Source organism: Aethalodelphis obliquidens, unplaced genomic scaffold, assembly GCF_003676395.1.
Source record: "Aethalodelphis obliquidens isolate GAN/ISIS:26980383/991018 unplaced genomic scaffold, ASM367639v1 scaffold43, whole genome shotgun sequence".
NCBI lineage: Eukaryota > Metazoa > Chordata > Mammalia > Artiodactyla > Delphinidae > Aethalodelphis > Aethalodelphis obliquidens.
The window spans coordinates 16,192,733-16,216,372 of record NW_020837987.1 but is presented as its reverse complement, the minus strand read 5'-3'; the positions used below and the strand labels follow the sequence as shown (position 1 = coordinate 16,216,372).

Here is a 23,640-nt window from a genome sequence, read left to right as displayed (position 1 = left end):
AGCACATGCGCGGGCTTTCTCTAGTTGCGGTGAGCAGGGGCTACTCTTCGTTGCAGTGCGGGCTTCTCATTGCCGTGGCTTCTCTTGTTGCGGAGCACGGGCTCTAGGCGCACAGGCTTCAGTAGGTGTGGCACGTGGGCTCAGTAGTTGTGGTTCGCGGGCTCTAGAGCTCAGGCTCAGTAGTTGTGGCGCACGGGCTTTGTTGCTCCACAACATGTGGGATCTTCCCGGACCAGGGCTCGAACCCGTGTCCCCTGCATTGGCAGGCAGATTCTTAACCACTGCGCCACCAGGGAAGTCCTGAGAGTAAATCTTAAGTGTTCTCACCGCACAGACATGAAAAATGGTAATTGTGAGTTGATAGATATGTTAATTCCTTGATTGTGATAAATATTTCACACTGCATATGCCTGTCAAATGATCACATGTACACCATATAATATATACCATTTTCATTAGTCAGTTATACCTCAGTAAAGCTGGAAAAGACAGAGAGAGGTGTGCTGGGCTTGATTCCTCTGAGTGGTGCTTAACCCAGACCTCACATTAGATTGCTGATGCATTTTGCACATATGTTTTGTGTGCCCTGACCAGATATTCCCCTTCAAATAGTTGAGGCTTGGCCCAGCCTCAGTAATATTTAAAATTCCCTGGGTGATTCTAATTTGTATCCATTTGAGCATCATGGCTCCAGGTTCTCCCATTCCTGAGGGCTGAGATCTGGGCTGAGGGTGAGGGCTGTGCTCTGCGTGGGGATGGATCAGGGCTGGTCTGTGACCTGCAGGGGATCGTTGGGTCCAGCTGAGGTGCCCGCTGCTGCTGGGTACGTGAGGGCCTCACCTGGAGGGGAGCCTGATCTGAAGGAAAGGGTGGGAAAACTCACTGGTTGGTCTCTGTGTGGGAATTACTGTCCTGAGCCCCTCCTGGGACAGTGGGCAGCAGAGGACCGTCTGTTCCCCATGCTGAGGGCTTCCCTGTGTGTGTGGTGGTGACTCAGGAAGGGGGTGTGTTGATTCTAAGCATTAAACAGCCTGTTTCCAACTTTCAAGGTCAACCTCTAAAGACTCACATTGTCTGAGGAAGAAGCCCGGAAGAGGAGGAAGAGGAAAGAAAAGGAGTCAGAAATGGCTCTTTCTCAGGTAAAGTCATATTCTCAGTTGTTTCTTCCGTCTGTCCTTCCTGAAATGCCCTTCTTCGGGCTCGCTAATCTCTGACTCTGAGCCTGACACCTGTACATTCACACTCACCTGGGGGCTTCCCTCAGGGCCTGTCATCTCCACTTAGAGTCTCCACTAGGCATAGTCCTGGGCAGGGCTTCACACCCATGAGTTGGAGACACCGTGTCCGTGCTATTGGGCAGCAGGGATTGCTTAGGGGCCCCATCTGGATGTAACGTCCACTCTCTGTAAAGAAAGATAAAGAAGCTGCACGTGGAAGTCACAGTAATATGTACAAATACCTGGTAAAATCTAGAACATAGACCAATAAGGGGAAATCAGTTCTGACTGTTTAGTACACTTGACGCTAAATGAGTGTACTTCATTCAAAATCTTAATCATTGGGAATGGAATGGAAAGTTCAGAGACATCAGTGATAGATGGTGTTTTATTCCATCATTGATTTTAAACTATGAAATCAACCTAAGTCTCTGACACTTAGAGATTCTTTAAATCATCTTCATCACCTTCATTCTTTCGGGGTTGTCTTTTCACACTACTCACTGTGTCCTTTGACACACAGAAGGTTTTTTCAGTTTGATGCAGGTAATGTTTCAGCTTCATTCTTTTACTGGTAGATACTCCGTTTCCCAGCAGCATTTGTTGAAGAGACTGTCCTTTCCGCATTGTGTAGTCCTAGCATTCTTGTCAAAAATTAGTTGGCGTATGTGCAGGGGTTTACTTTTGAATATTCTGTTTTATTCTTTTTTTTTTTAATTTATGTATTTATTTTGGGGCTGCACTGGGTCTTCGTTGTGGTACTCGGGATCTTCATTGCGATATGTTTAGTTGTGGCATGTGGGATCTTTAGTTGTGGCATGCGTACTTCTTAGTTGCGGCATGCAGACTTCTTTGTTGTGGCATGCGAACTCTTAGTGTGGCATGCATGTGGGATCTAGTTCCTGGACCAGGGATCAAACCCTGCATTGGGAGCATGGAGTCTTAACTGCTGGACCACCAGAGAAATCCCTGGTTTATTTGTTTAAATATCTGTTTATGCCAATGCCATGCTATTTTGCTTTTTAATATGTTTTGAAATCTAAAACAGCACGGCATCCATCTTTCTTCTTTTTCAAGAGTGTTTTGTTGACTTGGAATCCCTTAAAATCCCATATGAATTCTAGCATTAAGTCTTCCAATTCATGAGTAGGGGATGTGTTTCTGTTTATTTTTTAGCAGAGTTTAGTAGTTTTCAGTGTACAAGTCTTTCACCTCTTTGGCTAAATTTACTACTAAGTGTTTTTTTTGTTGATGCTATAGTAAAAATGATTGTCTGTTTTCTTTCAGATTATTCATTTTGAGTGTATAGAAAAGCAGTGATTTTTTTTGTGTGTTGATTTTGTATCTTGCAACTTTTCTAATATCGTTTTTTATTTATAACATTTTTCTTGTGGTATCTTTATGGTTTTGTACATGTAAGATCTTGTCATCTGCAAAAAAAAGATAATTTTACTTCTGTATTTTTCTTGCCTAATTGCTCTGGCTGGGTATTGCAGTACGTTGCTGAATAGTAGTGCAGAGAGTGTACATCTTTGCCTTCTTTCTGACCTTAGAGGAAAAGCTTTCATCTTTTACCATTGATTTTGATGTTAGCTATGTGCTTTTTTCTTTTTTTTTAACAGACCCAAAATGTTAAGATTTTATTTACAAAGCTTCTTTGTCGTACAGAAAGTAAAAATGCTGTTACAATCTCAGTGTAACTGGCAGCCACGGACGGTTGACTCACCAATCACAGCTATCCACGCTACAGCAAGAGTCTTACACGGAAACCTAACAACGCTTACAGTTCTGTTGGGGTGAAGTCCCCAAGCTTGGTGGTGGATTTCCAAGAGGGACTAAATGGAGGAAGGCGAAATGTCACAGGAACTATTCTTTGGCTCTTTGGGTGGGTGGGTGTCCTGGGGTTTGTATCACCGCTACCTTTTTTTTTTTTTTTTAAACAGCTACCAAATCCATGTGAGCAGTTCTTTTTTTGCAGGTTATTTGGGGTCTTAATCATCTTCTCCTAAATCATCTGTTTCTCTCTTCCTCTTTTCACCTTTCCCGCTTTGTTCCTCTTCTTCCTCTTCTTCATCCTCATCTTCATCAGCTTCTCCATCATGTCCACATTCTTCCTCCCCACTGACTTCGTCTTCATCCTCCCCTTCTACATCTTCATCTTCATCTTCATCCTCTTGATCATCACACTCCTCTTTCTCACCGTTCTCCTCCTCCCCCTGGTCCTCATCTTCTCCTTCTTTATCGTCCTCTTCTTCATCCACACCATCCACCTCGGCATCTGAGTCAGCAGCTTCACTGTCCTCTCGGTCATAGCCATCCAGGTAGGTGAGCTGGGGCAGGAGCTTGAAGACACCCTTTCGGTAGTCATTCAGGTTAGTAACCTCACGGTTAAACAGATCCAGGCTCTTCAGACATTCCAACTTTTTCAAAGGTTCCAGGGTACTGATATCTTCCAGTTTATTTCCACTTAAGTTTAAATGTGTAAGATTTGGAAGTTTTTCTGCTAACATATCCAGACCTCCAAAGAGTCTGTTGTCCCTGGGCTCAAGCTTTTTCAATTTAGGTCGTTTGGGGAGATTTGAAACTGAAATCAAGCCTACATTTATAAAACTGAGGAACTCTAAGTTCGCAAATTCAGCCATTAGGCCCTCAATTTTCCCATCATTTGATTTGCATTGTCCAGGGCAAGTTCTCGAACAGCTGCCGGGGTCTGGTTCCTCAGCTCCAGGTGGATCCTCCTCTTCATGTCCATGTTTCTCTCTTCCCCCCTCTTCAAACTTAACTTTCCGTGGCGGGGGGCGTAGGGGGGAGAGGCGCCCCAGCCTGCGCAGCGAGAGGGTGGTCAGAAGGGGTCTGCTAGCAGCAGTGCCCGGCGGCACAGTCCCGGGCGGCGGGCGGGCAGGCGAGCGGAGCCCCCGGAGCCAAGTTACTCATGGGAGCGGAGAGAAACCATGGAGGGAAAGGGGGGCTGGGGCGCAGCGCTGGTCTCACTACCGCTGCCCCCGGCCGCAGCTCCGCACTGTGATTAAACCGGCGACGCGGCACGGGTGGCTCTGCTGGGCTCGCTGGGCTCGCTGGGCTCGGTGGCCGCGGCGCACCAAGCACGGGGCGGGGAGAGGCACCTTGGCTATGTGCTTTTAATATTAGCTGTTATTATACTGAGGTAATTTACTGAGTGTTTTTATCTTTAAATGTCCTTGAATTTTGTCAAATGCTTTTTTGGCATCAATTGAGATGATCGTGTTATTTTTCATTCATTCTGTTAATGTGGTGTATTGATTGATTCTTTCTGTGCTGAATCATCCTTGCTTTGCAGGTTTTTGATTACTGCATCAATTTCTCTAGGTATGACTCTGTTCACATTTTTTATTTCTTCGTAATTAGATCTTTGTAGGGTGTTTTTCTAGGAATTTACCCATATCTTTTAGGTTATGTAATTTTTTGGCATAAAATTGTTCATAGTACTCTCTTTTAATAGTGATTAAAATTTTCTATGATTCAGTTACAGTTTTTCCTCTTTCATCTGTGATTTTAGTTAATTCAATATTTTTTTTTAGCCTAGCTAAGTGTCAATTTGTTCATCCTTTCAGAAAACCAACTTTTGCTTTTTTGATTTTTATGTAGTTTTCCTATTTTATATTTCATTTATCTCTGGTCTTATCTTTGTTATCTCTTTCGTTCTGATTTGATATCTTTTCTCCTTTTAAAAAAATTAATTAATTAATTTTTGCCTTCGTTGGGTCTTCATTGCTGTGCACGGGCTTTCTCTAGATGCAGCGAGCAGGGGCTACTCTTCGTTGCGATGCGTAGGCTTCTCTTGTTGTGGAGCACAGGCTCTAGGCGCGTGGGCTTCAGTAGTTGTGGTGCGTGGGCTCAGTAGTTGTGGCTTGCGGGCTCTAGAGCGCAGGCCCGATAGTTGTGGTGCACGGGCTTCGCTGCTCTGCGGCATGTGGGATCTTCCTGAACCAGGGCTCGAACCCATATCCCCTGCATTGGCAGGCAGATTCTTAACCACTGCGCCACCAGGGAAGTCCCGGTACATTATATTTTATACTTCATTTTCGTCCAGATATTTTAAAAATTCCCTTGTCATTCCTTCTTTATCCTGTTGGTTGTTTAAGAAGGAGTTGATTAACTTCCATATTTTATGTATATTTGTTTTTCTTCTGTTATCTGTTTCTGTTTTCATTTCCGTGAGGTAGAGGAGATATTTTTTATTATTTCAGTCTTCTTAAACTTCTTAAGATTTGGTTTGTGGCCTAACAAATTGTCTGTCATGGAGAATGTTTCATGTGTGCTTGACAAGGTTGTTTTCTGCTGTTATTGGATGGAGTGATCTCTATATATCCATTTGTTCCCATTGGTTTATAGTGTTGTTCAAGTCCTCAGTTTCCTTACTGATCTTCTGTTTGGTTCCATCCATAAGTATAACTGGGGCATTGAAGTCTTATACTGTTACTGTACTATTACTGTCTATTTCTTGCTTCATTTCTGTCAATGTTTGCTTCATATATTTGGGAGCTCTAATGTTAGGTATATAAATAATTATAATTGTTATATCTTCTTGGTGAATTAACCCTTTTATCATTTTATAATGTTTTTTGTCTCTTGTGACATTTTTTTTGTCTTTATTTTGTCTGATGTTATGTAGTTACCCCAGCTGTCTCTTTATCATGGAATATCTTTTTCCCTCATGTCACTTTAATCCTATCCATGCCCTTAGATTTGTGATTTTTAACAGTTCTAGCGCTTTGACTTTCTTTCTCTGTTTCTCACTCTCACTCTATTTTTTCCTCCCTTTTACATCTTCTGCTTGCTCAGACATACTGTATAGTGGTGAATGGCAGGAGCCCTGACCAGCCCAGTTTTCTCTGCAGTAATTTCAGCGGAAATGCATCCAGTGTTTTCTTCTGATCATGACGTTTGATGAAATATTTTTGCTTAATAAGGTTTTTCCCCAATTTCATTTTTGTCATGGTTTTTAATTATGCAGTGATTTTTGGAAGTATTTAATACTGTGATAAATTTTTTTATCTTAATCTGTTAAATTTCTGTGTAACACTAATAAGAGATGGGAGATAAAGTATTCTATGTATTTTTTCATGTTTGTACCTTTTTTTTCTTTTTTTTTAAAATTTTTGGCTGCATCGGGACTTAGTTGTGGCTTGCGGGATCTTTCTTGCGGCACGCAGGCTTCTCTCACATTGTGGCACGCGGGCTTCAGAGCACGTGGGCTCTGCAGTTGTGGCGCAAGGGCTCCAGAGTACGTGGACTGAGACACCTCTCATTTCAGTTAATTATGTGTTTACACATCAGTGCCTGAGTGCATGAATGTGAAAGTCCATGGCTTTTATAAAAGACATCATTTCATTAGTAAGTTTTATGTTTTTTAGCAGTTGAAATTATATCTTTTTTTTTTTTAAAGATTTATTATTTGTTTATTTTATTTTTGGTGTTGGGTCTTAGTTGCAGCACGCGGGCTCTTCATTGTGGTGCATGGTCTTCTCTGGTTGTGGCGTGCGGGTTTTCTCTTCTCTAGTTATGGTACGCAGTCTCCAGGGTGCATGGGGTCTGTAGTTGTGGTGTGGGGGTTCCAGAGCACGTGGGCTCTGTAGTTTGCGGCACGTGGGCTCTATTTTAGGCGTGGGAGTGCTCACTAGTTGTGGCATGTGGGCTTAGTTGCCCTGCAGCATGTGGGATCTTATTTCCCTGACCAGGAATTGAACCCGCTTCCCCTGCATTGTAAGGCAGATTCTTTACCACTGTACCACCAGGGAAGTCCCTGAAATTATATCTTGAGTGTATTCCATGGTTTTAAATTTTTCCTACACTATCACATTAATATTTTATAGTAGGAAGATTATTAATATCTTCAGTGTGTGTGTGTGTGTGTGTGTGTGTGTGTGTGTGTGTGTAGTGACCTTTTATGCAGTTCTATAGGTTAACCTTGAAATTGTCTCAAGTTTTCTCAGGGAACCCTCTGTCAGTGTACATTTATCCTCTATCCGTCACTTAACTTTGATATTTTATGTTCCATTCTAAAGTCTGACTACCTGAGTTTTCGTTCTTGCAGTGCCATTTCCTAGCTGTTTGTTCTGAGGCAAGTTTCTTAGAGTGTCTTGGACACAGTTTACTCCTCTGAAAAATAAAAATGGGACTTTCTCTAATGACTATTATGTTGATAACAAGTTCATACATGTAAACCATTCAGAGTAATACTTAGCATATAGGAAGCATTCAGACACCTTTAGTCATTGCTCTTGGTATCATCCTCATAATTTAAGATTTTGACTTTTCTTTAAAGCCACTGTGGACTTTGTCATCTCTGAAGACACCAGTCATACTGTAGCCCATCTGAATATTGAATATCACTCAGTGTGTGAAACATAATATATAACACTTCTGCCTGGACATCCTGTTGTTGAATTTTATTTGTATGCATTTCATGTATTGTCCAAAAAAAAGAAAAATGCATATTGAATGGAAGATATTATAATCTCTATGAAAAAGCATAAGAAATTAAAATTAGAGACCCATACTTTGCTCTAAATACATTAACATGGGTCTGTCAGAATACATACTTCAACTGAATTGATCCTTACCCCTCTTTCCTCTTCTCATTTTGTGTGAAAATAAGGACTCTCCTCATGGCCCCTTGTTGAAATGTGTTTTCATTTCAGGCACAGTTGACCTTCAAGGATGTGGCCATAGAATTCTCTCAGGAGGAGTGGGAATGCCTGGACCCTGCTCAGAGGGCCTTGTACAGGGACGTGATGTTGGAGACCTACAGGAACCTGGTCTCCCTGGGTGAGGATAACTTCCCTCCAGAAATTGGGATCTGCCCTTATGTATCTTTGCATTTTCCATTGTGTGCCTCCTGGGAGCCCCTGCATTGCTTCACTGAGCTCAAAGCCCTGTTGACTCAGACATGAAAAGCTTCATGGTGTAGTGTCAGGAGTTTAACGTTGTCCTTTCTTCTGGTGATCTGCCCACTTCATGATACACCAGGAGTTGTTCCAGAGCTTAAGTATTGATAAAGCCCAATTGGAAACTTAAAATATCTGATGCCCTATTTCATACCGCTGTTCTTTTGAGTCACTATTTTTTAAAAAAATAAATTTATTTATTTATTTTCATTTTTATTTTTGGCTGCGTTGGGTCTTCATTGCTGCACGTGGGCCTTCTCCAGTTGTGGCGAGCGGGGGCCACTCTTCATTGCAGGGCGCAGGCTTCTCATTGTGGCGGCTTCTCTTGTTGTGGAGCACAAGCTCTAGGTGTGCAGGCTTCAGTAGTTGTGGCTCACGGGTTCAGTAGTTGTGGTTCGCAGGCTCTAGAGCGCAGGCTCAGTAGTTGTGGCACAGGAGCTTAGTTGCTCCACGGCATGTGGGATCTTCCTGGACCAGGGTTCTAACCCGTGTCCCCTGCATTGGCAGGCAGATTCTTAACCACTGCACCACCAGGGAAGCCCTGAGTCACTACTTCTTGGAAGAAAGCCAGTTATCTGCATATTATTACTATTCTCTCTGCATTCAGAAGGAGGCAAGCAGTGAATGAATGAATTTGTGAAATATTTTTTGAGATCCATTTGTTGTGTGCTCACTCCTGTGCTGATCAAAGAGCTGGGATTCTGGAAAACCTACAACATATTATTTATTTTCTCTTTTCAGCAGTTATTTCTGTTCCTGACCTGAATATTATTTGCATTTTGGAGCAAGAGGAAGAGCCCTTGACTGTGAAGAGTGACATGAAAATAGCAAAAAAACAATGGCTGGGGATGTATCAAAAGTATGAACACAGGTCAGAACTCAGATGGGCAGAGAGGAAGCCACACCATTAATGGTGTTTGGAGAGCTCTTTAGGAAATTCTAAGTTTACTACTTATGAACTTTTCTCAGGGGAAATTTTTCTTCTCCCCAACATAGCACACTATCCTTCAACGTGTAAACTTCATCCTTTCACCTCGCCGTGGTGCTGCAGCTCCAGTAGAATCAAAGGCAAGGTCTTCATCGTGATCTGCACTCTGCCGTCTGGGCCTTGGTGCTTCATTTGAGTAGCACGTGGTGAGCTGTTTCAAAGGAATCTGTTTCCCCCTTGGTCTCTTCTTCTATACTTGATTGCATGGGATTTTCAATGTTTAGTCCCTATAGATAAGAGCTGAGGCCTCCATAGTCCAAACCCCTGGACTTGTCTCAGTTTGGTGTACTTGGAAGAACTAATTAAATGATGGGAAAACAGTGGCTGCTCTTCGATTCCATCTGGCATCTCAGAACCTGCATGGATCTGTTTCAGGTCATGTCTGCCATTCAGATCCCTCAGCCATTTCTTCGTTTTTTGTTTTCGTTTTTCCTTTTTTTTTTTGGCTGTGCCGTGTGGCTTGCAGGATCCTAGTTCCCCAGTCAAGGATTGAACTTGGGCCCGTGGCAGTAAAAACCCGGAATCCTAACCAGTGAATCTGCCAGGGAATTCCCCCTCAGCCATTTCTTCTGTTCTGCTTTTGCCACATACTTTTGGGTGTGTGTAATGGGGAAATGGGTTGGATCTTCTGTAACTGTTACTTAGGAAAACTATAAACAGTATGGACGAAGAGATTCTCTTTGATCCCCAATCCCACATGGGGAGCATATATGAATCTCTGAGCTTGGCGACTATGGTCGCCAAGCCCATGGTCCCGTGTTAAAGTTCTATAATATCTGACCCCAATATATTGTATTTTTCTTGTTCTTTTACCTCTCTACTTAGTCTGGGAATGTTGACTCTTGATGTCATATTTTCTTTAGTTTGCATGATTTTGCCTCTGACATTGCTTTTAAAATACCCATTCTTAGGTATTTGATATTTCATCTTTTTGTTTGCTTGTTGCTGTGGTAAGCCGTCTTTAGGTGATGAATAACTTCATTCTCCTGTGGAGTGGGTTTACTTGGAAACATAGCATTCTTTTTTTTTAATTAATTAATTAATTTATTTATTTATTTTTGGCTGTGTTCGGTCTTCGTTGCTGCATGTGGGCTTTCTCTAGTTGTGGCGAGCGGGGGCTACTCTTCGTTGTGGTATGCGGACTTCTGATTGCAGTGGCTTTTCTTGTCGCGGAGCACAGGCTCTAGGCGTGTGGGCTTCAGTAGTTGTGGCACGTGGGCTCAGTAGTTGTGGCTTGCGGTCTCTAGAGTGCAGGCTCAGTAGTTGTGGTGCACGGGCTTAGATGCTCTGTGGCATGTGGGATCTTCCTGGACCAGGGCTCGAACCTGTGTCCCCTGCATTGGCAGGAGGATTCTTAACCACTGCGCCATCAGTGAAGTCTGGAAACATAGCATTCTTGATGGAGATATGTTTACTAATTCGTTGCAATATTATTCTGCTACATACAGAAGCACCACTTGAAGCTATTCACTAGAGTAGTCAGCATGTCCTAGGATACTGAAATAGAAAGCATCACAGGAGCTTGTGGGGGGACTTCCCTGGTGGTCCAGTGGTTAAGACTTTGTGCTTCCAATGAAGGGGGCGCAGGTTCAATCCCTGGTCAGGGGACTAAGATCCCACGTGCTGCATGGCTAGAAAAAAAAAAAAACACAAAGAAACACTTGACTGATAAGTGTTTCCAGTTTTTTTTTTTCTGGTTTTGAGGAGTATCACAAAAGCGTGTCTCAAGAGCAACTGTGACAATGTTTTTCACATATACTAATCATCATCCCCTTGGAGCCTCAATAAATGGTATAGGAATTTCTCCTTGGGTCAACATTGTCCAAGTTCACATCCTCATATCTCTGGGTCTGTTGACTAAACTGTTCATTCCACAGTTTTCATACCCTGTATGTGTCATTATTTATCCGACCTCAACAAATACTATTTTTTTTTTTTTGCGGTATGCGGGCCTCTCACTGTTGTGGCCTCTCCCGTTGCAGAGCACAGGCTCCGGACGTGCAGGCTCAGCGGCCATGGCTCACGGGCCCAGCCACTCTGTGGCATGTGGGATCTTCCCGGACTGGGGCATGAACCCGTGTCCCCTGCATCGGCAGGCGGACTCTCAACCACTGTGCCGCCAGGGAAGCCCAACAAATACTGCTTTGAAGCATCTTTTTGTATGTGTGTGTGTGTGTGTGTGTGTGTGTGTTATTTTTAAATAATTTTTTTATTTTATTTTTGGCTGCGTTGGGTCTTCGTTGCTGCACATGGGCTTTCTCTAGTTGAGGCGAGCGGGGGCTACTCTTCATTGTGGTGCGCAGGCTTCTCATTGCAGTGGCTTCTCTTGTTGCAGAGCACTGGCTCTAGGTGTGCGGGCTTCAGTAGTTGTGGCTCACAGACTTAGTTGCTCCTCGGCATGTGGGATCTTCCTGGACCAGGTCTTGAACCCTTGTCCCCTTCATTGGCAGGTGGGTTCTTAACCACTGCACCAACAGGGAAGCCCATTTTGAAGCGTCTTAATGAGAGAGCTTATGAAGTTGAATGATGCCTTCAATGAAGTACTGTTTTTTCTTTTTTTAAAGTAAATTTTTACTTATTTATTTATTTTTGTCTGCGTTTGGTCTTCGTTGCTGCTTGCGAGCTTTGTCTAGTTGCGGCAAGGGGGGCTACTTTCATTGCGGTGCATGGGCTTCTCATTGTGGTGGCTTCTCGTTGCGGAGCACGGGCTCTAGGCACACGGGCTTCAGTAGTTGTGGCACATGGGCTCAGTAGTTGTGGCTCGTGGGCTTAGTTGCTCTGCGGCATGTGGGATCTTCCCGGACCAGGGATCAAACCCGTGTCCCCTGCATTGGCAAGCAGATTCTTAACCACTGTGCCACCAGGGAAGTCCCTCTATGCATTATAAATGAACTTGACTTTTATTTATTTAGTCAGCAGGTTCATATTTTTATGATATTCTTAGTGTTCTTGTTTTTTTTTGGAATGCGTGGGTGGTTGAATTGGGGAATGGCCCTTCATTGTGAAATTGGTGGCCAGACTCTTACAGTTCTTCATATATTTTCAGTATTAACCCATTATCACATACATGAATTGCAAATATTTTCTACCCGTTCTGCAGATTGTCTTTTCACTCTACTGAGTGTGATTTGACACACAATAGTTTGTAATTTTGATGTAGTCCAGTTTATCTGTTTTTACTTCCGTTTGCTGTGCTTTTGCAGTCGTATGTTCTCAATCATTGCTGTATCCAGTGCCATTAAGATTTTTTCCTATGTTTTCTTCTAGGAGTTTTATGCTTTTAGGTTGTATGTTTAGATCTTTGTTCTATTTTTTAAAAATTATTTATTTATTTATTTGGCTGTGTTGGGTCTTAGTTGCAGCATGTGGTATCTTCGTTGTGTCATGTGGGATCTTCCGTTGTGGCACACAGGCTTCTCTCTAGTTGTGGCACGCGGGCTCAGTAGTTGCAGTGCGTGGAGTTAGTTGCCCCACGACATGTGGGATCTTAGTTCCCCGACCAGGGATCGAACCCACATCCCCTGCTTTGGAAGGTTTATTCTTAACCACTGGACCACCAGGGAAGTCCCTAGATCTTTGTTCTATTTTGAGTTAATTTTTTACATGGGTTCATGCAGCAGTCCAACTACATTCTTTTACATGTGGCTATCTGATTTTCTCAACATCTTTTTTTCAAGAGGCTGCTTTTCCCTCATTGAGGAATCTTGACACCTTTGTGGCACATCATTTGAATGTATATGCAAGAGTTTATTTCTGACGTCTTTTCCACTGGTGTTTCTGTCTGTCTTTATATTGGTACCATACTCTTACTATTAGTTTTTCTTTTTAATAAATTTTGAAATAAGGAAGTATGAGACCTTCAACTTTGTTCTTTTCAAGGTTGTTTTTCCTATTCAGGGTCTCTTGAGATTCAGTGTATGTCCCAGGATATAAGTGTTTATTTTTTCCAAAATTGATATTGTGGTTTTGCTAGGTATTGCTTTGAATCTCTTGATCATTTTGTTGGTATTGACGTAATGACAATATTGTCTTTCAGTCCATGAACTGGGGATATCTGCATTTACTTGTGTATTTTCTAATAATTTTCAGCAACGATTTTAGTTACAGTGTACAAGTATTTTTTATGTGGTTAAGGTTTTGCCTAAGTATTTTATTCTTTTTGATGCTATTTGAAATGGAAATGTTTTCTCAATTTTCTAATTGTTCATCATTAACATATAGAATACAATTTTTACATGTTGACTTTATATCTTCCAATTTTCCTGAATTCATTAGTTACTTATATCAGGATTTTTTTGTGGAATCTCATGTTTTTTCTACATATTAGATTATGTCATCTCTAAACAGACATAATTTTCTTCTCCTTTCTCTAATTGGATACCTTTTATTTTGTTTTCTTGCCCATTTGTCTGGCTGGGACTCCAGCTATGTGTTTAATAGAAATAGTGAGAGCAGGTATCTTGTCTTGTTCCTGATCTGAGAGAAAAAGCTTTCAGTCTTTCTCCATCGTGTATGATGTTAGCTGTGGGCTTTTTATATTAGTCTTTTATTGTGTTACTGTATTTATTTCTATTCCTACTGTATTGAGTGTGTTTATTATGAAAGGCTGTTAACTAGTCAAATGCTTTTCTGCATCAGTTGAGATAATCATGTAGTGTATTTTCTTATATTTAATGTGCAGTTTTACATTGAAAGATTTCATTTGTTGGAGTATCCTTGCATTCCAAGAATATATCCTCTTTGGTTGTACTGTATAATCCTTTCGTAGTACTGTTAAATTTCATTTACTCTTGTTTGATTGATGAGTTTTGCATCAATATTAAGATTTATTTATTTATTTTATATTTTAGTTTTGGCTGCGTTGGGTCTTCATTGCTGCATGCGGGCTTTCTCTAGTTGCGGCGGTGGAGGCTGCTCTTCGATGTGGTGCTCGAGCTTCTCATTGTGGTGGCTTCTCTTGTTGCAGAGCACGGGCTCTAGGTGCATGGGCTTCAGCAGTTGTGGCATGCGGGCTCAGTAGTTGTGGCTCGCAGGCTCTAGAGTGCAGGCTCAGTAGTTGTGGTGCACGGGCTTAGTTGCTCCGTGGCATGTGGGATCTTCCCGGACCAGGGCTCGAACCTGTGTCCCCTGCATTGGCAGGAGGATTCTTAAACACTGCGCCACCAGGGAAGTCCAGTTTTGGACTGACTTTGATTTTAGAGTAATTCTAGCCTCATAATGAGTTTTGAAGTGTTTCCTGTTCAAATTTTGGGGAAGAGTTTGAAGAAGCTTGATCTTAATTCTTTTAAGATTTTGGGTAGAATTCAGTAGTGACGCTATCTAGCTTTCCTTTGGATTTTCTTTCTTTATTTCTTTCTTTTTTTTCTGGCTGCACCATGCGGCACGTGGAATCTTAATTCCATAATCAGGGATCAAACCTTGACCTGCAGTGGAAGCACGGAGTCTTAACCACTGGAGCACCAGGGTTTTTTTTTTTTTTTTGCGGTATGCGGGCCTCTCACTGCTGTGGTCTCTCCCGCTGCGGAGCGCAGGCTCCGTGGCCATGGCTCACGGGCCCAGCCGCTCCGCGGCATGCGGGATCCTCCCAGACCGGGGCACGAACCCGCGTCCCCTGCACCAGCAGGCGGACTCCCAACCACTGCGCCACCAGGGAAGCCCTCTCTTTTGATTTTGATCAGTGATTTTTGGTTAGTGACTCAGTCTCCTTACAAGGAATGGGTTTGTTCAGATTTTTTATTTCTTCATGACTCTATTGATAGGTGTGTGTCTCTGGGAATTCATTCAGATTTTGCAATATTTAGGCATAGAATTATTCTTGGTATTCTAATTTTTTTTTTATTTCTGTGGAATCAATTGTAATGCCCCCACTTTCATTTTTTATTTTAGTTATTCGGTCTTCTCTCTTTTTGGTTAGTTAATCTACTTAAGGGTTTATTATGTCTATCTGATCAAAGAACCAGCTTTTAATTTTGTGATTTTCTGTAGTTTTTTATTCTTTTTGTATATCTCTTAATTTAATTTTTTTTCTTTCTAGCTTTGACTCTGTTTCCTATGGTCTTTTTTTCTTTTTATTTTCATTTTTAAAATTATTTTTATTCACGTGATAAACCACTATCTTTTATGTGCATTCCTTTGTATTTTTTTTTCAAGCTTTAAGATACAATCAACATATAATATTGTGTAAGTTAAGTGTAATGATTTGCTACACGTTTATATTTTGAAAAGATTACCAGGTATGTTTGTTAAAACATCCATTAACTCACATAATTACAATTTTGTTTGTGTGGTGAGAACATTAGAAGGTTACTGTCTTAACAACTTTCAAGTATATAATACAGTATTAATAATCATAGTCAGGATGCTGTATGTTAGATCCCCAGAAGTAATTCATCTTGACTAACATCTCCCCATTTCTGCTATGCCCCAGCCTTTGGTAATCACTATTTTACTTTCTGTTTGTGTTTGGCTTTTTTTCCCCCCAGCTATAAGTGAGATTATTCTTTATTTGTTTTTCTCTCAGACTTATTTTACTTAGCATAATCCCTTCAAATGCTCTCCACGTTGGTACAGATAGCAGGATTTCATTCTTTCTTATGGCTGAATAATATCTCATTTTCTATAGAAATGAGATTTTTTTTAATGCATTCATTAGTTGGACACTTAGGTAGTTTCCATATCCTGGCTATGGCTTATACTGCTTTAATGAACATAGGAATGCAGATACCTCTGTGTGATAGTGATGACTTCATTTCTTTTTGGTATATACCCACATGTGGAATAACTATGTTATGTGGTGCTTTTAAAAAAATATTTTGACTGTAATTAGTTTTACAGTGACTAAAACGAATTATAATCTTCTGATAGTACGGTAGGGTTCTCTTTAATCCACGACCTTACTAACACTCATACCTCTTGGTTGTTTTGTTTTCTTTTTTTTTTTGGCTGCTGGACCACCAGGGAATTCCCCCTCTTTTGTCTTTTTGATAATAGCCATTCTAAAGGTGTGAAGTGATATCTCCTTGAGGGTTTGATTTGCATTTTCTCCTAAAGGAGGAGCTGGGAACTGGGAAACTTTCTCCTGTTTATTCTCACCTTATTGTGCCTTGGAGGGATTGAGTCAAAAATCATGATTACACTTTCTGGTTCTGTGTTTTGAGTGTAGGCATTTCTTTGGGTGTTTCAGCTTCTCACCTGGTTCTTAGCGTTATTCCAAAGGATTTTGTTGGGAATTCCCTGGTGGTCCAGTCTTTAAGACTCTGTGCTTTCACTGCTGAGGGCAACGTTCAGTCCCTGGTCAGGGAACTAAGATCCTGCCAGCCATGTGGTACAGCCAAAAAAAACCCAAACCAAAACAAAACAAAACCCACAAAGTTTTTTGTTCTTGTTGTATATTGTTGTTAATTCAGTGTCTCCATGGGCTAAGTGCCTGTAGTTTACTGGTCTGCTATCTTGCCAACATCGTTTTTCATGTCTTTTTTTTTTTTTCATGTCTTTTTTATGGCAGAGATTGTGTTAAGAGATCCAGTGCTATGATTTCCAGTAATTAGAGCAGGACAGCAAAAGGAACACTGTTGTTTTTAACACCAAATAAGGAGTCTTAGTCTAAAAAGTTGATATGACAAATTGTTAAAATTTTTACAATGTTAGGTAATTAATAATTCAGTTAATAAGATTCTTTTTAAATTTATTTATTTTTTACTTTTGGCTGAGTTGGGTCTTTGTTACTGGGAGCAGGCTTTCTCTAGTTGTGGCGAGTGGGGGCTAACTCTTCGTTGCGGTGCGCGGGCTTGTCATTGCAGTGGCTTCTCTTGTTGTGGAGCATGGGCTTCAGTAGTTGTGGCACGTGGGCTTCAGTAGTTGTGGCACGCGGGCTTCAGTAGTTGTGGCTCACGGGCTCTAGAGCACAGGCTCAGTAGTTGTGGCTCACAGGCTTAGTTACTCCTTGGCATGTGGGATCTGCCCAGACCAGGGCTTAAACCCATGTCCCCTGCGTTGGCAGGCGGATTCTTGACCACTGTGCCACCAGGGAAGTCCTCTTTTTTTTTTTTAACTAATATCACATCTTAAAATGCTCATACCTTGGGAAACACCTCCTGTTATCTTTGTTTCTTGAAACAAACTGTCTGCCCACCCAGCTAGGAGATTATCATTGTGAACTCTTGTCTCCCTGCTTTGCTATACTGTAAGGTTTCATTGTATCTGCAAGAAAATGTGCAGAATAAACTTATCTATCTCCTTTTGATGGCCATTTCCAATGTTTTCCTTCCAAATCCTGCTTCTGACATTCTTGGATGTATCTCCGGTAATATCTGTGTATTTTTCTCTCTCTTTTTTCGGGGGGGTTTTTGTTGCTAAGCACGGGCTTTCTCTAGTTGCAGTGATCAGGGCTACTCTTCGTTGCAGTGCACAGGCTTCTCATTGCAGTGGCTTCTCTTGTTGCGAAGCACAGGCTCTAGGTGCGCGGGCTTCAGTAATTGTGGCACGTGGGCTCGGTAGTTGCAGTTCGTGGGCTCTAGAGCGCAGGCTCAGTAGTTGTGGTGCACAGGCTTAGTTGCTCCATGGCATGTGGGATCTTCCCAGACCAGGGCTGAACCCATGTCCCCTGCATTGGCAGGTGGATTCTTAACCACTGAGCCAGCAGAGAAACCCGTGTTTTTCTCTTGAATATATATTCCTGGAAATGGAACTCATGGATATTAAAATTGGTACATTTCATACCAGATATTGCTAGAGATAAAAACCTGCTTTCTCTTTACAATATCACACTCTCTCCCTTTTTAAATTTCTTTTGCTTTTGTTGCATGCCCATGGTATAAGTCCCGTGGTTAAAAACGAGATGGAAAAAAAAAAAAAAAAAAAAAAACGAGATGGTACAGTACTACTTGCTAAACCAGTTCTTCTTTTCTTCCCCATTCAGTATTCTCATTGCCCTGGTACAGTTACATTCCCACAGTTTAGAAAGCACAAGCTGTGTTCCCACACGTCCATTACTCCTTGTCCTCCATTCTTGGCCTTCCCAGTTCTGACCTTTCCTCACATGGTCGCTTGATGTGGATGGAATACACTGTTATTTGCTAGCATATTTGGTTTTTTTCTTCTGAACTCCCTGATTCCCAGAGCCTTTTTTCACCCATCCCACTGTCTTCCCACACTTTTCACATTGTAAAAAATCATGTGTATTCCTACAGTGAATTAATTTCACTAGGCAGGACCTTAATTTATATGTGCAGAGGTGGTGCCTCCGAAACCATTTCCAGGAAGGAAGGCTGAGTAATGCTATATACAGCTCACCCTTGAAGTTTTCTTTCTGAACTCTTGGTATTCATATCCTGTATCTCTCACTTACTTTCTGTGTAAACTGGTTTCATGTACATGAACCCTGTGAGTCTGATGCCCTTATTTGAAAAATTGGGCTTAGAATATTTCATGTTTCACAGTAAAGATTTGAAGGTTACTTTTAAAAAATACTAACTTTCATGTTTATTGTGAGCTATCCGTTTGTCTACATTATAACTTGGATGTTTTTATTTGTAATTGATCCCAACAACATTGTCTCTGATCCTAGTTAATAAATTTTCAGGGCTTCCCTGGTGGCTCAGTGGTTAAGAATCCACCTGCCAATGCAGGGGACACGGGTTAGAGCCCTGATCCGGGAAGATCCCACATGCTGCAGAGCAACTAAGCCCATGCGCCACAACTACTGAGCCTGCGCTTTAGAGCTCATGAGCCCAACTACTGAAGCCTGTGCACCTAGAGCCCATGCTCTGCAACGAGAGAAGCCATCGCAATGAGAAACCCGTGCATGCACCACAACAAAGAGTAGCCCCTGCTCGCCACAACTAGAGAAAGCCCGCGTGCAGCAACAAAGACACAACACAGCCAAAAATAAATCAATAAAGTAAATAAATATTAAAAATAAATAAATAAATAAATTTTCAATGCACACTGTATTACATACACTTTGGGGCCAATAATTTAAGGTAACTGCCTAGATAGGCCATAGCTCAATGCTATCTGGTTTTCAATACTAAACTGCCATTTGCTTACATTATCCATCAGGTAAGCTTGTTTTGGATTATTTACCATTATAACGCATTGTCGGTTCTTTAGCATTTACTTACGTACAAATATGCAGCAATTTTGTACAATATAATACTTTTTTCTCCTCAGTTACAAGACAGCAGTGGGATTCCCTGGCAGTCCAGTGGTTAGAACTCAGCGCTTTCACTGCCATGGGCCCAGGTTTGACCCCTGGTTGGGGAACTAAGACCCTACAAGCCACTTGGTGTGGCCAAAAAAAAAAGACAGCAGTATGCTTACTGCCAATTACTGTGCTTTGGGGTCATGGTGGGAAAATGCCCTTTTTTTGAGAGCTAATACAAGTTTGTACAGCGTTAGGGTTTTTTGGAACTAGGCTACCCTAAAATTATTATTTTTTAATTTTTTTTATTTTTCTCGGTTATATATCCTTATTTTGTTATTAACGTGTAGTTGATTTACAATATTATATAAGTTTCGAGTGTACAGCATAGTGATTCACAATTTTTAAACGTTATACCCCACCTAAGATTACTTTGAAATACATTTTATCACTTTCTTTCGTAAGGGATCATATTTCTTTACTGTTCCTTAAATTTTGAACATTTTGTTTGGGAAGCTTTATTACTCTGTTCAGGATAAGTATTATTTTTGGTTTAATATCATGTTATCAACAAGAAATGACTTTGTTCTGAACTATAATTAATAGGATTCCTATGGTTCTTTATATCTTGTAGATATCTGTCATATATATGTAATGAAGAAATTACAACCTAAAGTGAACAGTGATGGAGGAGAAGTATTCCAAACAGTGATGTTGGAAACATGTGACAGCCGTGAAATAAGAGATTTTTACTTCAAGGAAATCCAGGAAAATATGCATGTCTTTGAGTATCAGTGGAGAGATGATGAAAGAAATTGCAAAGGAATGCCTATAACCTGTAAAGAAAATCTCACTTATAAAAGAAATCAACATTGGAAAAGGGCTGCAGGTAACAAGCCTGTTGAAAATAGGCTTGGATCAAGCTTTCGGGATAAACTGATATATCAAACTGAAGGGAAAATTTATGAATGTAATCAAGCTGTGAAGTCTACCAACAGTAGAGGCTTATTTTCAATACTTGAAAGAATTACTCCTAGTGTCCAGGCCAACATTTCTAATATATATGGGAATGATCTTATCCATCTTTCAGGACTGGCACAGGAACAGAAAGCATACAAGGGAAAACCTTACAAATGTCGTCAGTTTGGCAAAATGTTTTGTCGGGGCTCATACCTCACTAGACATCAGATAATCCACACAGGAAAGAAATCATACAGATGTGATGTATGTGGCAAAGTCTTTCGTCGAAGTTCACACCTTGTAAGTCATCGGACAATTCATACTGGAGAGAAACCTTACAAATGTAATGAGTGTGGCAAGCTCTTTAGTCAAAAAGCACACCTTGGAAGTCATCAGCGAATTCATAGTGGAGAGAAACCTTACACATGTAATGAGTGTGGCAGAGCCTTTACTCTTCGCTCAAATCTCATCAGACATCAGAAAATTCATACAGGAAAGAAATTATATAGATGTGATATATGTGACAAAGTCTTTAGTCGAAATTCACACTTTGCAAATCATCAGAGACGTCATACTGAAGAGAAACCTTACAAATGCAGTGAGTGTGGCAAGGTCTTTACTCAAAATTCACATCTTACAAGACATCAGAGAATTCATAGTGGAGAGAAACCTTACACATGTAGTGAGTGTGGCAAAACCTTTAATTTTCACTCAAACCTCATTAAACATCAGAAAATTCATATAGGAAAGAAATTATATAAATGTGATGTATGTGGCAAAGTCTTTATTAGAAATTCACACTTTGCACGTCATCAGACAATTCATACTGGAGAGAAACCTTACAAATGCAATGAGTGTGGCAAGGTCTTTAGTCAAAATTCACATCTTACAAGACATCAGAGAATTCATAGTGGAGAGAAACCTTACACATGTAATGAGTGTGGTAAAGCTTTTAGCCAAAGTTCAAGCCTGGTTGACCATCAGAAAAGTCATTCTGGAGAGAAACCATATAAGTGTTTTGAATGTGGCAAGGCCTTTAAGCAATGGTATTACATCAAGATTCACCAAAGAATTCACACTGGAGAGAAACCGTACAAATGTGATGTGTGTGGCAAAGCCTATATCGCTCTTTCAAGCCTAACTAATCATCAGGTAATCCATACTGGAGAGAGACCTTACCAATGTAATGAATGTGGGAAGTCGTTTAGGCAACAGTCTGAAATGAGGATTCACCAAAGAATTCACGATGCAGAGAACCCTTTCAAGTGTAATGAATGTGGCAAAGCCTTTACTCAGCGTTCAACTCTCACTACACATCAGATAATCCATAAAAGAGAGAAACCATATAAGTGTGATGTATGTGGAAAGGTCTTTAGTCAAAAATCACACTTTAAAATCCATCAGAGAATTCATTCTGGGGAGAAGCCATACAAGTGTCATGAGTGTGACAAAGCCTTTATCGTGCGTTCGAGCCTCACTTCCCATCAGGTAATCCATACAGGAGAGACAGAACATAAATGTGACGTCTGTGGCAAGGGCTTCAGTCAAAATTCACACCTCATGACTCACTGTAGAGTTCACACTGGAGAGAAGCCTTACAAATGTAATGTGTGCAGCAAAGCATTTAGTGTGCGATCAGGCTTAACTTCCCATCAGGTAATCCATACAGGAGAGAAGCCACATAAATGTAATGTATGTGGCAGGGGCTTCCGACAGACTTATCACCTAGTGAATCACCAGAGGATTCATACAGGAGAAAAGCCTTTCAAATGTAATGAATGTGGCAAAACATTTAGCGTGCAGTCAACCTTAACTTCCCATCAGGTCATCCATACGGGAGAGAAACCACATAAATGCGCCGTGTGTGGCAAGGGCTTCAGACAAAGTTCACAACTCGTGACTCACCGTAGAATTCATACTGGAGAGAAACCTTACAAATGTAACGAGTGTAACAAAGCATTTAGTATGCGATCAACCTTAACTTCCCATCAGGTAATCCATACAGGAGAGAAACCATTTAAATGTGAAGTATGTGCAAAATTCTTCAGTTACAGGTCTCACCTTGTGTATCATCGGAGAATTCATACTGGAGAGAAAACTTCCAGATGACTTGATTGTGGCAAAGCCTTTATTTTGCGTTCAGGCCTTTCTTACCATCAGGTAATCCACACTGGTGAGAGACATTACAAATGTAATCAGTGTTGCAAGGCTTTTAGAAGGTGTTCACTCCTTAGGCTTCATGAGAAAATTCATACTCAGTAGAAGCTGTATAAATGTATTGCGTGTGTCAAGGCTTTTAGAGAACGGTTTGACCTTAGTATTCTATAAAGAATTCATTCTGGAGAGAAACCTTACAAATGATATGAGTGTGTAAAACCTTTACTCGGGTCACATTTCACCAGTCATCAGGTAATCCGTCCTGGACAAAACCTTACACATTTACTGAATGTGGCAAGGCTTTTTAGGTATTGCCTACACTCGGGGTTCACCAAATACTTTGTACTTACAAATGCAAGGAGTGTGGCAAAGTTTTGAGTTATTGCTTACTTTCAGGATACATAAGAATATATGTCTTGGAGACAAACCACACAAATCTAATGTGCATAGCAAGGATTTTACCCCGACATAAAAGGGGGAACAAACTGCTTTACATTTGTAAAGCAATAGTTTACAAATGCAGTGGGAGTGGCAACAGTTCTACCTTGAGTTCAAGTATTATACAACAACTGAGAGTCCATATTGAGGAGAAGCCGTATAGATGTATGGACAGAGGTTTATCCAGGCCTCACACTGCACTAGACTTAAAAATATACATCTTTCAGAAAAACCATACAAAAGTAATGTGCAGGCTAAGGCTTTACTCAAAGACCAAAACTGTGGAACATAAGAGGAGTTATAAGGCTTCCCTGGTGGCACAGTGGTTAAGAACCCGTCTGCCAATGCAGGGGACATGGGTTCAAGCCCTGGTCTGGGAAGATCCCACATGCCGCGGAGCAGCTAAGCCTGTGCACCACGACTACTCAGCCTGTGCTCTGGAGCCCGTGAGTCACAACTACTGAGTCTGTGTGCCACAACTGCTGAAGGCCACGTGCCTAGAGCCCATGCTCTGCAATATGAGAAGCCACCACAAGGAGAAGCCCAGGCACTGCAACCAAGGGTGAACCCCACTTGCCACAACTAGAGAAAGCCCCCGTGCAGCAATGAAGACCCAATGCAGCCAGATAAGTAAATAAATAAAACTTTATTTAAAAAATATAATCCGTCTGCCAGTGCGGGAGACATGGGTTCGAGCCCCGGTCCAGGAATATCCCACATGCCGCGGAGCAACTAAGCCCATGCTCTACGACTACTGAGCCTGCACTCTAGAGCCCGCGAGCCACAACTACTGAGCCCTTGTGCCACAACTGC

At 41.4% G+C, this 23,640-nt stretch overlaps 2 protein-coding genes and 1 pseudogene across 2 annotated transcripts in view; 2 read left to right on the top strand and 1 right to left on the bottom strand.

The window, feature by feature from the left end:
• The first annotated feature begins 1,031 nt into the window (after positions 1 to 1,031).
• On the top strand, positions 1,032 to 23,032 carry LOC113605684 (zinc finger protein 665-like). Its single transcript, XM_027079201.1, has 3 exons — positions 1,032 to 1,139; positions 7,898 to 8,024; positions 19,907 to 23,032. The coding sequence occupies exons 1-3, from the start codon at positions 1,125 to 1,127 to the stop codon at positions 22,339 to 22,341; spliced, it is 2,577 nt and encodes an 858-aa protein (XP_026935002.1). The 5' UTR covers positions 1,032 to 1,124; the 3' UTR covers positions 22,342 to 23,032.
• Positions 1,063 to 23,640, top strand: part of LOC113605695 (zinc finger protein 160-like) — a 67,354-nt gene continuing 44,776 nt past the window's right edge. Inside the window, exon 1 of the mRNA XM_027079223.1 lies at positions 1,063 to 1,139. Within this exon, the coding sequence (XP_026935024.1) occupies positions 1,125 to 1,139 (15 nt within the window). The 5' untranslated portion in view covers positions 1,063 to 1,124. The remainder of the gene's footprint in view (positions 1,140 to 23,640) is intronic.
• On the bottom strand, positions 2,841 to 4,160 carry LOC113605707 (acidic leucine-rich nuclear phosphoprotein 32 family member B pseudogene; annotated as a pseudogene).

Coding starts and splice junctions, on each gene's coding strand:
- LOC113605684 (XM_027079201.1), top strand. Junction 8,025..19,906: donor CAGGAACCTGGTCTCCCTGG/GTGAGGATAACT, acceptor TATATCTTGTAG/ATATCTGTCATATATATGTA.